The sequence below is a fragment of the Acomys russatus genome, chromosome 12 (genome assembly GCF_903995435.1).
Source record: "Acomys russatus chromosome 12, mAcoRus1.1, whole genome shotgun sequence".
In the NCBI taxonomy this organism is placed as follows: domain Eukaryota; kingdom Metazoa; phylum Chordata; class Mammalia; order Rodentia; family Muridae; genus Acomys; species Acomys russatus.
In genome coordinates, this window is record NC_067148.1 from 31,595,078 (window position 1) to 31,612,701 (window position 17,624).

General features: G+C 38.3%; 1 protein-coding gene across 1 annotated transcript in view; it reads right to left on the bottom strand.

Annotated features, from left to right (window-relative positions):
• The window catches only part of Spag16 (sperm associated antigen 16), an 848,530-nt gene extending 842,167 nt beyond the window's left edge, over positions 1-6,363 (bottom strand). The window contains exon 1 of the mRNA XM_051154139.1: positions 6,210-6,363. Coding sequence (XP_051010096.1) covers positions 6,210-6,330 — 121 coding nt within the window. The 5' untranslated portion in view covers positions 6,331-6,363. The remainder of the gene's footprint in view (positions 1-6,209) is intronic.
• Positions 6,364-17,624: the final 11,261 nt, after the last annotated feature.

The following is a 17,624-nucleotide window of genomic DNA, read 5'->3' on the forward strand; positions in this document are numbered from 1 at the left end:
AGAGGAAACTAGGTTGGACTCAGGAACATCTCTCTTTTCCTTTATATTTATTTTGTAGGTAAAGAGATAGGAGCTGAAAAGAAAGAGAGGAGGATATAGAAATATAGAGGGAGGATAGAACAAAAGGTAGATTATTAAGCCGGACATGGTGGTGAACGCCTTTAATCCCAGCACTCAGGAGGCAGAGGCAGGTGGATCTCTTAGTTGGAGGTCAGTCTGGTCGACAAAGAGAGTCCAGGACAGCCAGGGCTCCACAGAGAAACCTTGTCTCAGGGGTGGGGCGGGGGGAACCTAGGCAGATTATTGAATCTGCTCCTCATCTCAAGGCCTTAATTGTTACTCACAAATAAGGGTTTTTTAAATTGAATTTTGTATATTGATGCAAATCATGGTTATGTCAAATACTAGTCTAATTTTATCACAAGAATATATAGTCTAAGTCTGATAGATAGGATTCTATAGATATATAAGGTAAAATAGTTAAATAAGCTCCTCAAAAACATCAGAGACCTACAGAATACGGAATTTAAACATGCTTTTATTATTCTAAAGTTAACTTCTGGCAACACCCAGCCTGCCTCAAAGAAGATGATGAGCATCACAAAACCTCCTTATGGAGTAGGCTTCCAATGTGGCAAACCAACCACTGTGTAAAATGTCCTCATTTCTGTCACAGACAGAATTCTGCCTAAAAATAGGCAAGTTTAGATGCAGGCAGAGTCATCTGCCAAGACAGAATAAGCAAGTCCTCAATAGTTCCTGCCTTGCAAATATGTCTATCAGATATACTGGGCCAGAAGGCTGAAGAAGATGCTCCAACAATATAGAGAGTTTTGGGTGACTGTTCAGGCAGTAAACTGTCTCAGTCATTTTTTCATTTTGGAAGTTGCTAACCTGCACTTCAGGTTCACTCAGGTATTTATGTTTTATTCCTTCTCAAATCTCTGATGGGGTTGAAGACCAGATAGTTTAGTCTTTCAATTAAGCTTAGTAGGTTAGGAATTAAGATGTTTCAGATCAAGATAGATGTTTTAAGTTAATAGAGATGAGATGATAGATATTGATCTTCATTCAGAAATTTGGACCTAACAAGAAAAGAAAGATGTTTACTTCAAGTTTGCCAAATACAAATAGCCAAATCACTATGAATGTAACATTTATATAATTCCTGATTATCTCATGGTTCTTCTTGCTGTATGTAGTTTATTTTATTCATGTGTAATAATATAAATGTATACATTTTAAAAGAATCATAATAAAAAAAAGTGCACTGCCTGTTCTTCCAAAGGTCCTGAGTTCAATTCCCAGTTACCACATGGTGGCTCACAACCATCTATAATGAGATCTGGTACCTTCTTCTGGCCTGCTAGCTCACATGCAGGTAAAATGCTGTATAAGTAATAAACAAATCTTTAAAAAAAAAAAAAAAAAGAGCCAAGTCACTTCTGCTGTCAGCTCACCTTGTGAAAGTTTACAACATAAAAGCAATATATCACAAAGCCCTTCACAAGAGAGGAGTCACTGCTAACAACCAACAGGTCCCAGGAAGGACTGTTGCAGCCTTTGGATCTTTCCCTTGAGCACTTTCCTGAGCCATAACAAAGCCCCTAGGCCTATATTAATGGAAACATTTCCCACATCATCCCAGTTTGCTTCTCTGTTACTGTGATGAAGCACAGGCCTTGTGGTTGGAGGAGGGATGGTTTTATTTACAGGCAACTGAGAGAACCCAAGGCAGGAAAGGAAGGAGGGGCAGGTGGAGCAGACACATGGAGGAACACTGCTTATAGGCTTGCAGCCACCTTATTACACAGTTTACACTACAGGCCTAGGGATGGCACCACCCACAGTGGGCTGAACCCCCCTGAACCAGTTAGCAATCAAGAAAATGTCCTGCCGGCACTCAGGAGGCAGAAGCAGGCAGATCTCTGTGAGTTTGAGGCCAAGCTGGTCTACAGAGTGAGTTCCGGGACAGCCAGAGCTACAAAGAGAAACCCTGTCTCAAAAAAAGAGAGGAGAGAGGAAGGGAGAGGAAGGAGGGAGGGAGGGAGGAATAAAGGAAGGAGGGAGGGAGAAAGGGAAAGAGAGAAAGGAAAAAAGAAAATGACCTTTAGACATGGAAACATGACAACTGATCTAGACAATTCTTCAACTGAGGTTCCCTCTTTCCATGGACACCAAATTGACAACTGTTTTAATTTGGGCTTCTATTGGTGTGAGGAAACACCATCACAAAAAGCAAATTCAGGAAGAAAGGGTTTAATTGGCTTACACTTCCACAGCACTATTCATTATTATTAAAGGAAGGCAGAACAGGAACTCAAACAGGGCAGGAACCAGGAGCAGAAACTGATGCAGAGGCCATGGAGCGTCCTGCTTACTGGCTTGCTTCCCATGGCTTCTCAGCCTGCTTTCTTTTTTCTTTTCTTTTCTTCTTTTTTGTTGTTTTTTGTTTTTTGTTTGTTTGTTTGTTTTTGGTTTTTGTTTTTTGTTTTTTGTTTTTGGTTTTTTTAGTCTGCTTTCTTCTAGAACTCAGGACCCCCAGCTCAAGGATGGCACCAATGACAATGCGCTGGGCGCCTCTCCCATCAACCACCACCCAACAAACCTCCCTACAGGCTTACCTACAACCCAATCTTATGGAAGAATTTTCTTAATTGACGTTTGCTCCTCTCAGGTGACTTTGCCTTCCATTGGGTTGACATAAAGGTATCCAGCACAACAACTGAAGCTGTGACACTAGGGACAAGTCATGCTTTTGTGTCTGGCTTGAGCCACATTAGTCTACACACACTCCTTATGTCTGCATGTCTGAAAAGGGTAGACGATTTCCTGGGGTATTCAAGTGAACCTCTTCCATAAGCCTTTTTCAATACTGGTGGGTCACTACCTAGTAACCGGAGAAGGACATAAACTGCAAGGGCAAATGCACTAGGGCAAAATGTACTAGAGGTGATTACATACATATGCAAGGTAAAAGACAATAGAGTTCTGAGTCACTTGTGCACATTATAATTTCTATTTAGCCCCTCAAGTAGCCTGAGGGCTATAGACTTTAAATTCAAGAAAGTCTCACTTCGGCAATGATCATAATTGCCTTACAAAACAATGTCAAATAGCATTATACTGTCAATTCCTAATTATGCACATGAAGACAACCAAGGGATACAAGGATAATTGGCATTCGCAATTAATCTTGAAACTTCATTTTGACTAAGAGTTAAAGCTTCTCCCATGACTAAACCTCTTCCCTGAACACTGAATATAACAAAATCAACCAGTTAAATGTTTGACTTTTCTGTCCCCTGGCTATCCTTTGGTTAAAACACGAAATAGTAATTAGCCAACCATGAAGAGGAGGAAGAAAAGCATAGGCACTAGACAATTAACAAATTTGATAATAAAATCCTGAAAATTAGATTTGTTTACATTTGCAACTCTGATTTAAAGTATTCTGGTAAGATCTGTGTGTAACATACAGATTCACAGAAAGTGTGACCAAAAACAAGAGACCTGTACAGGCTCAAGTCAGATGGGGTCCCACCGCTGAGAAGAGGAAATAGACACAGGGCCCCAACCCTAACTAAGAAGACATCTGCAAGTGATACCAGTTGGCAAAGGGAAAATCAGTTTTCTCCACTTGTGTCATTGAGAGACACCACTTTCTACATTGCAGAGCAGAATGAATGTCCTGGAGTAACTGTGAAACACAAAATGAACTCAACTGTGTGTTTGTGGACATTTTGTTTGGCATTTCTGTCTTATTAATCTTTCACTTGTTTGTATTTAAAGGGACTGTAGCCAGATTGAGCATGGCCAACTGGCTCTGTCAGGTCTTGCCTTTCTGCCCCATTCCCTTGCTAAAAAACATTAGATTGTATTCCTAAACTCACAAGCAAGGTCTATTCCCCTTATTCTACTCCTGAGGCTGACTACCAAGGTCCATCAAAGTATTGAAGTCCAGCAGTCAAAAGCCACTTTGGCTCACCTAATTAACAAGCCCAATTAAAGTTAAACACCTTATCTTAACATGGGGTTTCCCCCTTGTACCTTTTTGTGGCTTGTTTTTGTTTTTCCTGAGACAGGGTTTCTCTGTGTAGCCTTGGCTGTCCTGGACTCACTTTCTAGACCAGGCTGGCCTTGAACTCACAGTGATCCACCTGCCTCTGCGTCTGCCTCCCAAGTGCTGGGATTAAAGGAATACATCACCAAGCCCCACCCCTTGTAGCTTTTTAAACTGCCATTTGCCTATGGGTCACATCTGTCTTTCTAACCAGAAGCAGTCTGGGACAAATACCCCTCCTCCCTCTCCTGTGTTCCCTTCCCCTTCTCCTTTGTCCTCTATCTCCTGTCCTTGACTTTTATTCCCTGCCCTTTCTCCCTCTGGGGCTAATAAATGTCCTTCATGTTGAGAATTTGGTCTTGGGATAACTTGTGGCACCAGTCCTTTCAGTTTTGGCTTTTAAATTTTGTGGGGTTTTTTTTTGTGGGGGGAGCATTGCTGTTTTTTAGGGTTTTGTCAGTTTTGTTTATTTTAGTTTTCGCTTTTGTTTTGGGGGAACCATAAAATTGGGTGGAGCGGGAGATAGGCAGAATCTGGGAAAACTTGTGGGAAGGGATAATATAATGTAAATATATTATATGAAGAAATGATTGAAAAAAAACAAGTGTGTAAATTTTGTTGAAGTTTTAATTCAGTGCTCTTCTAGGAAATTCCATAAATCTGTTTTTCTTGTTTAAAGTTTCATTGTGTGAGAATCCTGTACTTATTTTGTAAATATAGCTTCAAAATGTTACCAAACAATTAGTCTCAAGTTAATTAGACTATGTCTAGAGAAATCATTTCCATGAAAACAAAAATTTTACAAATGTTTTGTTGGAATTCACTAGCAAGAACACTGACAAACTTTAAGCCTGGTACAGATGAATTCAGACATAAGAAACTGAATTATTTTTTTAACTTTAAAGGGAACATTCTGAAAGAGATTTTTTTTTTTTTTTTTCCTAGACAGAGTTTCTCCGTGTAGCCTTGGCTGTCCTGGACTCTCTGTAGACCAGGCTGGCCTGGAACTCAAAGAGATCCATCCACCTGCCTCTGCCTCCCAGAGTGCTGGGGGATTACAGGTATGGGCCACCATGCCCGGCTATAAAGACTCATTTATGACACAAAGGCACCCATATATTTTATTCAAACTCACTTCAGGACTTAAATCCTGTAAAGACCATTTTTGTATCCATTATATACTACATATTTTCTGTATAACCGAGCCTGCTAAAGCTCACACAATGGGTCACTGAGGGATCTTTGAGATCCTGAATTAAGACACAAGGGATTATAACTATATAAATAAATAAATGGAGATTTTAGTGTCTTTGAGTCTTTATAGATAGCCATCTTTCTTTTATCTACTGAAAGAAAAAAAGTTATATGGCTCTTACTTACAAACACTAAATATTAATCCAAAATCATTAATGTACCCACCTAGAAAAGGGAAATCTAAGGCCTTACAAAAGAAAATCAGCGAACCTTACTATACACATAAAATTATTCACTTTTTCTGGTACCTCTATTCATTATCTTTATCATCTTTATCTGTTGCTTTCTTCCAAGCATTTGTCAACTCATTCCACCAACATTCAGTAGCTCATTGTGCAGGGTGGGGTGGGGGATATTTATCAGTGCAATCACTAAATAGCAAGAACGAGAACTACAGAGGAAGGTAGGCAGGCCTCCAGAGACAAGCTATTTAGGAGTGCACAATTAGACCCAGTGCAAGTCGATGGGTGTAGTCTGAGCTTCCAAATTTCCATTCTCCCTTAATATCTCAACATCTAATGGACGTTACTGCGAAGGTTTTCTGAGGACTTTTTTTTTTTTTTTTTTTTTTTTTACAACCATTTGTCAGAGGGTTGACTCAATTCCTTGAGCCACCTTCTTGTCAACAACAGCCCTCAACCCTACCGGCCAGTGTGTAAAGTATGTGGTCCTGGAAGGCTTCCCTACTCTGCCCAGGACCGACCACAGACGAACCTATACTGCTGAATTGACTTCAGGTGGACTGTGGGGACAGAGCTGGAGCGGACAGGGCTCCACCTGAAGGCCCCACAGACACTGCACCAGGTGGGGTGGTCCACGGGCGACCCACAGGAAGAAGGCCCAGCGCAGGCCCGGCAGTCGCCTGCTGACCCGGTGTACACCAGAAGGATACGCTCCAGGTAGTAGGCACCTTCGGAGGCTACTGCCTCTGCCGCGTCCCCCGAGTGTGATAAGTCAATGCCCAGAGCCTCCTCCAGCACCCGCAACTGCGGTACCCCACGCTGAGCAGCCATGGCCGCAACTGGACGCCGCGGTGCCGCTTTCGGGCTGGCGCGGCAACTCTCGCGAGATCCCGAGACCCTCACCCGAGACCAGCCAAGTACCTAAAGGCCAGGGCCTCGCCCGCTGTGAGTCCGCAGTTGCCACGGCAACGCGTTGCCTAGTTACCCCAGACGCCCCAAGCAGCTTGTACAGGACACTGGAAGCCTCAAACCAGGGGCTTAAGCTACTTTTACACAGGCTACGTGTTTGTTTTTTGTTTTGGTTTGGTTTGGTTGGTTGGTTGCTTTGGTTTGGTTTGAGTTTTTGCTTTGACGTCATTCTTCCTCGCTTCTTTTTTCTCCGTTGCTTTGTTGCTTTCTTTTTCTCTTGTTTTTCACCTGCCAAAAGATGAACCTCAAAGTTTAGATGTGTAGAAATTCCCCAAATGTTTCTGGGGAAAGGCAGACGTAAGAAGTGGAGGATATTTATCTCTATATTTCTAGAGGAGTGATGGGGAAGTTCTAGGAACCATTACTTGCCAACTGAGGAACTACCAAATGCTCCTCAGACCCTCAGCAATGAAGAATGAGAGCGCTCACATGAATCACGCCCCTTCTAGCAATCTTTTAATTCATTTATGTGGACATCTGTTTTGACTGTGACTTCATACACACAGACTTGGAATAGCCCCAGTCGCATCAAATCATGCCATTGATTTTTTGCTGAGGCAAACGCGTGTCCATAAAACATTATGAGCTACCTATGACCCTGGCGTAAAGTTTAATAGTTGGTATTTGGGCTAGGAAATGTAGTTAAGAGCTAATGTGCTTTCTCTGAAGGAAGGCGGCAGGGAGGAAGGGAAAGAGATGAAAGGGGGAAAGAGACAGAAGAAACAGAAGGGAGGAAAGGGGAGTGGGGAGGGAAAAGGGGGGTGAATTAACTAAACTGTCCAGTCATGTCCCTTACTGCTGTGACAAGAACTTCTTCGGGTTTATGTAGTGTATGTAGATAGGCATCATTAAGAACACCTTTCAGATCCTCTGTTCGTCTATTTTCCTTGATGAACTCCGGTTAACTAGCTTCCTAGGGGGTAATTGGCAACCTGAGTGCTGGAAAGCCAGGAGCTAGACCGAGAGTCTGTCTCTGTCGTTTGCTATCTACAGCCACACCACTAACTGCCTCTAGGCCTGTGTCCTCATCGGGAAACCGAGGATAATCTCACCTACCTCACCTATTAGCAATGAATTAACAGAGCATTAGAAACCTATTCAGAGCATCCAGAGATAAGAGATATGAGGTTGTGTCTATTAAACTTGTCTTGGTTTTGAGTTTTAGAAGGAAGGTCACAATGATATTTAAAGAGTTCAGGAGTCAATGTTGTTTTATCACATCAAACATTCTGAGTGCATTTTAAATGCAAGGAACCAGAAACACAGGCAGGAATTCTGAAAGTGGGGGATGCATTGACTTGTAGGGCTTGTTTGTCTTCTTCTTTGATCTGAAGGTTGCATGGTCTCACTTATCACAGTGGCTAACTGTAAACTGTGCCCTGAAAAGTGACTTGAATAAGGAGTGGTCAGGGTTGGAAGTCCTTGATGCCTAGAAAGACAAGCAGAAACATGAGACCCATTGAAGGCAGTCCCATAGAGTTTCTTTTTTTTCTTTTTTTTTTTTTTTTTTTTTTTCTACAACAAAGTCTCTGTTGCCTTTGAATGTAGTGTGTCCTTTTCTACAGACAGGTTTATAATCAAGCTCTTCCTCATTGTCTTAGTTAAATCAAGTTCCTTGAATAGCTGTTTCCTGTTCTGTTATAAAAGCTTATAAAAATCTGTCCAGCTACATATAAAGAACAAATGGAAAAAATAAAATGTAAAATATGTAAAGAGTGCTTATCATTTTTGGTATATCAAATATTTTCATGAAGTTCACTCTAGCTGAGAGTCTTAACAGCAGGAGATATGGAGAGTGAAGTAGACACCTCCTATAGCCAGGCAGGACTTCCAGTGCAGCAGGCGGAGAACATCAACTCAACCACAAAACCTGTCGACCCAAAATTTACCCTGCCTGCAAGATGTTCAGGGATAAAGATGGAGCAGAGATTGAGGGAATTTCCACCCAATGATTGGCTCCACTTGAGACCCACCCCATGGGAGAGAGCAAACCCCTGACACTATGAGTGATATTCTGCTATTCTTGTAGACAGGAGACTAGCATAGCTATCGGCTGAGAGGCTCCAGCCAACAGCAGATCAAAACAGATGCTCAGACTCATGACCAAGCATTAGGTGGAGCTTAGGGAATCTTGGAGAAGACTTGGGGGAAGGATAGCGAGCCCCAGAGGGGACAAGAATTCCACAAGACCAGCAGAGTCAACTAACCATGGGGGCTCACAGAGACTGAACCACCAACCAAAGAGCATGTACGGACTGGATCCCCTACACATATGTAGCTGATGGGCAGCTTAGTCTTTATGTGGGCCCCCTAGCATTTGGATCAGGAGCTGCCTCTCCCATTGAGGCAGTTGTCTGCTTTTGGATCACTTCCCTTTAGCTGGGCTGCCTTGTCTGGCCTCAGTGGAAGAGGACTGCTGCCATTGACGTGCTGGGGAAGATTGGTACAAGGGGGGGGTCCCCTTTTCTGAGGAAAAGGAAAGAGGCATGGGGGAAGAGAGTAGGAGGATGGGACCAGGAGGAGAGGAGAGAGAGGGCTGTGATCTAGATGTAAGGTGAATAGATTAATATTTTTAAAGTGTGCAATAAAAAATAAGTATTTTCTATAAGTAACATAAATAATACCAGCTTAAAATATTTTGGCTGTGATGAGGCAAAATTTGAATATTTGTAAAGAGCTTAATATATAGGAGTTGCTATTTGGTAAAGTGTAATTCTTTTAGAAATATTCAGTGCAGGAACATAAGAAATAGTTTAACGGAGTAACGAAATACAAAGTACAGCCAGTATTAACTGCACAAGGGAGAGGAGTCAAAGTTGCTTGTCAAAAGGTCTGGAAGTGAAAAAGAGGTATTTTATGCCCCTCAAAAGGAAAATATGTGAATCCATCATGTCAAGCTTCCAAATAACCAACGTAGTAATTAAGTCACTAATCCATTTACATCCATGTAATAAATTTCAGCTTTTAACCCCACCCAAGATGGGTTGCCCAATTACAACTGAAAGTATGTTTCATAGAGACCTGATCATTAATGTTTTGAAAATTCAAATAAAAAATTAGAACTTAACTGTGTGAGCCCTTTGATATCTACAGTGGATAAACAATGTTTTAAAGAACAATTTGATTTTAAAAAATTCTTAACAAGGAAAAAAACAATAATGCTTTCAAATTTTAGAAAAAGAAGGAAATGTGTGATGGTGGCTACTGTCTTAGAAATGCTGTGTCTTTACAAAGAATGCATTTGAACTCTGCTTTGCTGTGTTCTGGACCTGCTGGTCTATAGATGCTGCTTTCATTTAAAGGGGAGTAGCTTATTGACAGAACACCAACATAGTAGAAGGGAAGAACTAATTTCTTCCTGTTGTCTTCTGACTTCTACATATACATAATGGCTGGAACACACACACACACACACACACACACACACACACACACACACACAAAGACACAAAGTAAAGGTAATTTTTTAAATTTTGAAAAAAGAGAGAGAGCACAGATGCAAACCTTTAGACCACAATAATGATATATTTTCAGCCTATAGATGCTTATTTTATTTTACATCTTTCCTAAGAGTGAGGATAAAAAAAAAAAAAAAGCAAAGCCAAGTGCCTTAGCATTTTGATGAATGAGCAGGAAGCTGCTTTTGCTTTGACTGTGCTCCTGAAAGAGGTAAACAAAGAACACAGTGGAGACAATCGAAATGGAGCAACAATTACAAAGGACAACAAATGTAATCTCCTCCCAGGCTAAATGTTCCATTTATACAAAAGTGAAATTATTTTTAAAAGCAAAACCAGAAAAAGCAATCTGACATTGAATACACTCTGCACGTTTATAGTTTCAAAGCAGAAAATACTCACATGCAAATATGTTGCAAAGTACAATTGAATTTTCAAAGATACTAGCACCCATTTGCTACCAATACAGACCAAGCCATTCATTGATGCATCTTTTAATACAAGTAGCTTTTTTTTATTTTCTTTCTAAACTTTGCAGTAAGTGGTAGTCAGGCTTAGGATTTCTGAATTCACAGAAATAGTAGCAATTGTGCTGAAAATTTTTGTCATTTTTCTCAACTATACACTACATATATTTTTCTTTTTGCACTAGCATCCATTGGAAAATCCTTTCTTCCCATGTTCTGTCACCACGTAATTCAGAGTCAGTCTGTTATCTGTGGTGAGACACACATGACACAAGCTTAACCCAAAAGAACGTCTCATTTCTTATGACTACAGGGGAAAAAAACTTCTGATTTCCAATATAAGTCTTAATTTCTAGCGCTTTCAAATTAAAAGGAATAAAGGCTTCATGGGAAAAATAGATCATTCTAGGCCTTGCCCAAGAATGTACAAAAGGACTCTGAAGAATTTTATAGTACCACGAAGTTTAAAAAAATGTTTCTCCTGCTAGAAAGAAAAAATATAATTACAATAATGGGGATATATATATGTGTGTATACATATGTATATATGTAGTATACAGCAATTCATTGAAGGAGCTGCAATGGGTAAAGTTAGACTAGCTGTGAAGGTTAATAAAACAGTGTTAGAATATATGGCAAAGTATAGAAAAAAATCTGAGACCATTCTGTTATTAGCAAATGTCTAAATAAACAAATAAATGAGAGATGAAAAAACAGCCTATGAATTGCAAATTTTAAAAAAGTAACTCGATAAAACCCAAAACTGGGAACCATAAATACAAGTAAAAAGTCAGTACATCAAGAAAAAGAAAGGAAGGAAGGAAGGCCCAAAGAAAGCAACACGAGACAGGGAGTCTACAAAAGTACCACTGAGTTTGTTTGGTATTGGCCATCTACTACTGGGCATGGCACCTAGCCTTAAGTGTGCTTAATATACCCAAAGAGACTTCATTGTTAAGAACTAACTTTTCTTTCACAAGCAGATGTCAATTGGAGGCAGACTCATGATGAAGGATGGGACTGTACATGTTTTAATTATGGGCTACACATAGTGAGTCCTACAGAAAACAGTATAAAAATGTTGGAGGATATGAAACTCACACTTTCAATGTAGATACCACTGTAAATAAATGCAGCTGCATATATATATATATATATATATATATATATATATATATATATATATATATATATATATCTCACTGTACTCAAATGCAGATACACATATAAATCACCTATATGTGATAATCTTTGTGTTTATCAAATGTGTTTTATACATGTTCTTCCATATTTTTCTCCATGTTCATGTGCAGCACACGTGGTGCTTTGGGTCCTTTCAGATACATGCAGAATGAGCCAGATTGCAAGGTTTACCAGTCATGTATGCAGTTTCTCTATCCACCTCGGTAATAAGTAGGTGTGGCATGGTAGGTGCAACAATAAGCCAAGAGAACCTCTACCATAAGCTGCTTCTGGTCATGGCACTTTGTCACAGCAACAGAACTGTAATTAAGACAGCAGGTCGAGGAGGTCGCCACGGGGCTATCTATCCAGTACATCCTTGCTCTCTTGAGGAAAGGACTAGCTCATTTTTTGTATCCTGTACTGTTTCCTGCTTGCTCCAAAAGGTGAGGGCTCTTGGCCTTCTCTTGGTTCCCATCCAACAAATGCAAGCCTGTAAGCCTGTGCTTGTACCCATGACGTGTGACCTTCTGCCTCACCCTGTAGCATGCAGGAGACTATCACAAGTATGTTCATGCTGGTCCATGAGACTCGTCTTTTTCTGTATCTTTGAAACTGATACAAGGTAAGCTTCTTTGCAAATAGAAGAAAATCTCAGAGCTTTTGTGCTTCATAGAACCCTATGTAAAAAAAGGAATATCAGTTTTACAAGGTTGAGGTAATATATTTATCTTTTCACTCTTTTTCTTGTTCTTATGCAAAATATAAAATCATTTCAGTCAATTTGAATTTAAAAACTATGCTCATAGTAGCTGGATTTTATTCTCTGATATATACAGGAGAAACTATTTAGCCTTGCCCATGTAGCATAACTATGAGCACTACTGAAATAAAATCCATGTACATACAACTTTAATTTTAATAGATTTTTATAGTATACTTTATACTTAATTCTTCCATAACAAATAGTGAAGTAATTGTTTTCAACTTTATGCTTATTGCTATTTAAATTTATATTATTTAAAAATATCTTTATCTTTTGGTTTTCATGTTTCCTAAGTTTATAATGCTATCATAAACTTACATCTATCAATTCAATTACAAACTTTTTAAAAAGTTTTCTGGTAATTGATTTGGATATGTTTTACAATAGAGAGTTTCAGTCGATTATGCCTATATTTTTCTCACATATTTTCAGAATTTATGGTTTTAATAATATCTTGCCAAACTTAAGGTCATTAAATACCATCCTTGATATTCTTGCAATTTCTTGGTTTTTATTTTTCATGCTAGGACTTTAATCCACTTGTAGTTTAGTTTTGTTTAAAAGATAAAGTAGATCACACTTCCTCCCGATAGTTGGTCAACAATACCAGACATTTTTAAAGAAACATTTTACTTTCTCATTTAAAACACCATTGCACCAAATTTAATTTAAACAGAGACTTGCTTAGGGAATATTTAAACATTCCTTCAATCTATTTGCCAATTTCTACACAAATGTCACGTTGATTTCCATTCTTGACAATTATTATATTCTGATATCTAGAAAGTCAACTCTTATTCTTTTGAATATATTTCTAGTTTTTTTTTCAGATAATAAATATTAATCTTATTTCACAAAGGCTTCCCTCTACTCACTTTAGGATTCTGGATGTCACCAAAGTAAATTTATATATTAATTTGGATGAGTTGACTGATTAAAGAAATGACTTCAAAAACATGGTAAACCTATCCATTTGTTCAATCTTATTTTATATTTTCCAACCAGAGTTTATGGTTATAGTCTAAAATATTTCTATTTAAAGCAGCCAAAATACCAAGAAAATAACTGACTCTTTTAAAGAGACTGAACAAGGATTACCTCACTTAAATACTTTCTATGTAGCTTTCTGTTATTATGATGATTTCCTTGATTAAAATCATTTATTCTGTCCTGTGAAGCACTCTCTAGTACTTAATTTCACTTGACTTATTTAATAGTGACTGAATTTAAATAGTGTCTTCTGAAAATTAAATTCTATTTAATTTTTCTGTTGTAGCTCATTTCTAGTCAATATAGCTATGATGACTACTTTCTCTTATTATACTATAAATTAACAAATAAAGAAAGAAATATAATCCATTCAAATAGGGCTTTATTAAATGGCAATTCCAACTGCTCGTGTCATATTACCTTTTCCTGCTACACAGTTATTAACCATTTTCGATTTTTACCTTTTTTATGTTTATTCTATTTTTATTAGCTCTTTGAGAATTTCAATATGTTTTGATCACACTGCTCTCCTTCTTCTTCCAGATTTACAATCCCTCATCCTCACTCATCCAACTTAGTGCTCTCTTTTTAAAAAAAAAATATTATTTTCTACATCCATCAAAGCAACTGTGTGTTGTCTATATACTCTCAGACATGTGCTCTTCCACCAGCGCTGTTGGCGTATCCCTCAGTTTACACCAAACTGGCTTCCCCCTTCCAGCAGCTATCACTTGACAATAGCTCCCCACTAGAGGTCGGACTTCATGGTCATCTCCTCTCTCTATGTTGGGATTGAGTCAAGCCTGAGTTTGCACAGGTCTCATGCATGCTGTCACAAGCACTGTTAGTTCATATATGCAACTGTTTGATTGTGACTGGAAGACTGTTGTATCCATTCACCACCTATGTCTTTGTACAATTTTTCTACCTTCTGTTCTGCAATGACTCCCAAGCCTTGGGAGGAGAGGATATGATATGTCCCATTTATGGCTGTGTATTCTGCAGTCTTTTTCTTTTCACTTTGATAAGTTGTAGGTCCTTGTGCTAATCCTCATCTACTGCACAAAGAAACTTCTCAAATAAGGGTTTGTAGATGCACTAATATATGGAAGTAATTATATGTTTTTAGGAGATAATTGGATACTGTAATCATCTAGTATAGTGGTTCTCGGCCTGTGGTTTGCAATTCCTGGGGGTGGGGTTGTCAAATGACAGGAGTGACTTAAAACCATCACAAAACATAGATATGTACATTATAATGTATTATAGTAGCAAAGTTACAGTTATGAAATAGCAATGAAAATACTTTTATGATTGTGGGCCACCATAATATGAGGAACTGTATTAAAGGATTGCAGCATTAGGAAGGTTGAAAACCACTGATCTAGTAGAATAATATTAGATTATCCTTTAGAGTCTATGACCTGTCTAGCTAAAGAATTTCATCACAAAAAGGGTCCATGTAAGTGTCTCATTTTGTGAAGCAGGACTTAAATCCAGACAGAAAGTGATTGACTAATCCCATGACATCCGTGACACTATGGCATCTTTTCTTATGTTAAATGTTGTAGTTTACAGTGTTCATAGCTGGGTAAGACTGATGATTGTTTTTAGCTTCTGGTAGCATTCATATCACCTTCCAACCGTATGAAAGCTAGCCAGTGGGGACAAGGTTTCCAGCTCAGTACTGGCTTGGAATCTCCATGTACTTTGATCCACATATGTGATGTCTTCAACAACAGAGTTGTAGTGTCACATTCCAGGGGATAGGCAATAGTGTTGGCAATAACATGAGGGTCCATGAAACCTCTTTAATCAATGACTTCAACAGAAGTGACCCACTTTGGCACTGGCCTTTTTATATTGCTAGCTTGTAGAGTCTAGCAGGGCATTGTCACTCCATCCCAGGGTAGTTTCATCTTCTATATCATTTTTAGGAAGCTACTACAGCAGTAGGTAGGTTTACACATGACATTCTGAAAGGTTTTTATTTAGTGTTATCTCTCCCTGTATAATGTCTTCTACCGTGCCCTGCCCCCAATTCCCTATCCCAATTGAACCTTTCCAGTGTCATTAGTCTCCCTCAAGCCTGGTTTTAACCAGTTTTCTATCACTCCTCCCTTGAAAGGCCCCCATGACTCCTTCTTAATGTTGTGAACTTAGTAATTTCCAAATGAAACAGACACATCTAGAGATTCAAAATTAATATCCACAAATGAGAAGCAAGATGGGATGTTTGTCTTTCTAGGTCTGAGCAATCGCCACAGAATGACTGTTCTCGCAAATCTCTAAGCCGCACCAAATCTCATTATTTCACTTTTTAAACAACTGATAATATTCCATTGTGTAAATATATTACATTTTCATTATCAATTCATTTATTGATTGACATGCAGGTTGTTTCCATTTCCCAGCTCTTGTAAAAAAAAAAAAAAAAAAAAAAAAAAAAGAGCATAAACAAACACACCATAGAATATAAAGGTTTTTGGAAGCTAGCCATTGTGGAAGGCCTATTTGCTGCTTTCTGAGAAACTTCTACACTGATGGCCATAGGTGCTGCATCAGCTCACATTCATCAGCCACAAATGACTGCCCCCTCCCCCTACATCCACGCCAGTACCTTCATTTGTTCCTCTTTATGTTAATCTTTCTGGCTAAAGAGCAAATTCCAAGGTAATTTTAATTTACACTGATAGCCAAATATATAGCCATTAGTATAACATTTCCTTAAAGTTTTCTCAGCCATTTGTATTTCATCATTTGAGAATTTTTTGTTTAGTTTCATATCCCATTTTTAATTGGATTGTTTCTGTCTTTTGTTTAGATATTTAGTTCTTTGTATATTCTAGATACTAACTCTTTCTCAGATATATAGATGGTAAGGATTTTTCTTCTATTCTGTGGTATTCTTTTCCACATGAGTGATGGCATCCTTTGCAGTATGAACAGGAAATTTTCAGTGTTGTGAGAACCTGCTTATTAATTGCTGGTCTTAATATCTATGTTATTGGGAGTCCCTTCAGAAAGTCTTTTTCTATGCCAATAAGTTAAAGTACATTCCCTACTTTCTCCTCTATCTGGTCTTCGTGGAAGTCTCTCATTCATTTGTAGTTGGTCTTTGTAAATGGTTACAAATAGGATGACGTTTTAGTCTTCTATATGTAATTATCCAATTTAACCATCAATGTTTAATAAATATACTGTCTTTTTCTCCAGTGCCTGTTATGGTCTGTGCCAAACATGATGGTTGTAGAGGTTTGGTTTTATATGTGAGTCCTCAAGTCAATTCCATTTGTCAATGAGTCCATTTTTTTTTTAAAGCTAATACCATGCTGGTTTTGTTTTTATAGCTTTGTATTGTAATTTGGAGTCTCTGATGGTGAAATCTCTACCAGATTTTTATTGCGGTATATTGTTTGGCTGTCCTGAGTAGTTTGGGTTTCCACATGACGTTTAAGATTTTTTTCAATTTATGTAAAGAATTGTTTTGAAATTTTAGGACATGCATTGAATTGTTAGCTTCTTAGGATAGCATGACAATTTTCACTATCTTAATCTTATCAGTTCATGGGTATGTGAGGTCTTTCCATTTACTGGTATATTCGATGTTTTTTTTTTTTTTTTTTTTTTCTTCAGTGTCTTACAGTTTTCATTGTATAAGTTTTTCACTTAAAAGGTTAGATTTATTTCTGGTGCATATTTTTAAGCTATTGTAAATAACATTGTATTCCTATTTCTTTTCAAGTATGTTTTTCATTTGTATGTAGTGAGGCTACTAATTTTTGTGTGCTACCTTTATATCCTACTACTTAGTTGAATGTGTTTATCTGATGGACTCTTTAGAGTACATTGGGAATAGGTTCATACCATCTGCAATCACATCACTTGAAATTTGGTTTTTGAGAGAAGGAAATAGGGTCAAAATATAGTAGTGTGTTATCACAGTCCCTGCACCAAAGCCTGGCTCTATTGTGAACATTTACTCACATTAACAAAAAATATATATAGAAAGAAATCAGGGTGAAATTAAGTTGTTTGCTATTTTGCTTAAAACAGAGGAGAGAGAAGGTTTTTTTTTATCTTTTTCTGACTTTTAATAAAAGCATTCAAACTTCAGGGTGCAGATGAAAAAAAATTCAAGAAAGATGGATATTGAGATAGTCTTCTGATGTGAAGACTCTGGGTAGGTGTCCCTTTCCTAGGGTAGATTTTCTTGAAGAAATTCTAATTCCTATGACCCCCATTACAGTGTTTAGTGGGGAGGAGATGGCAATTCAAGGATGGACAACCCTT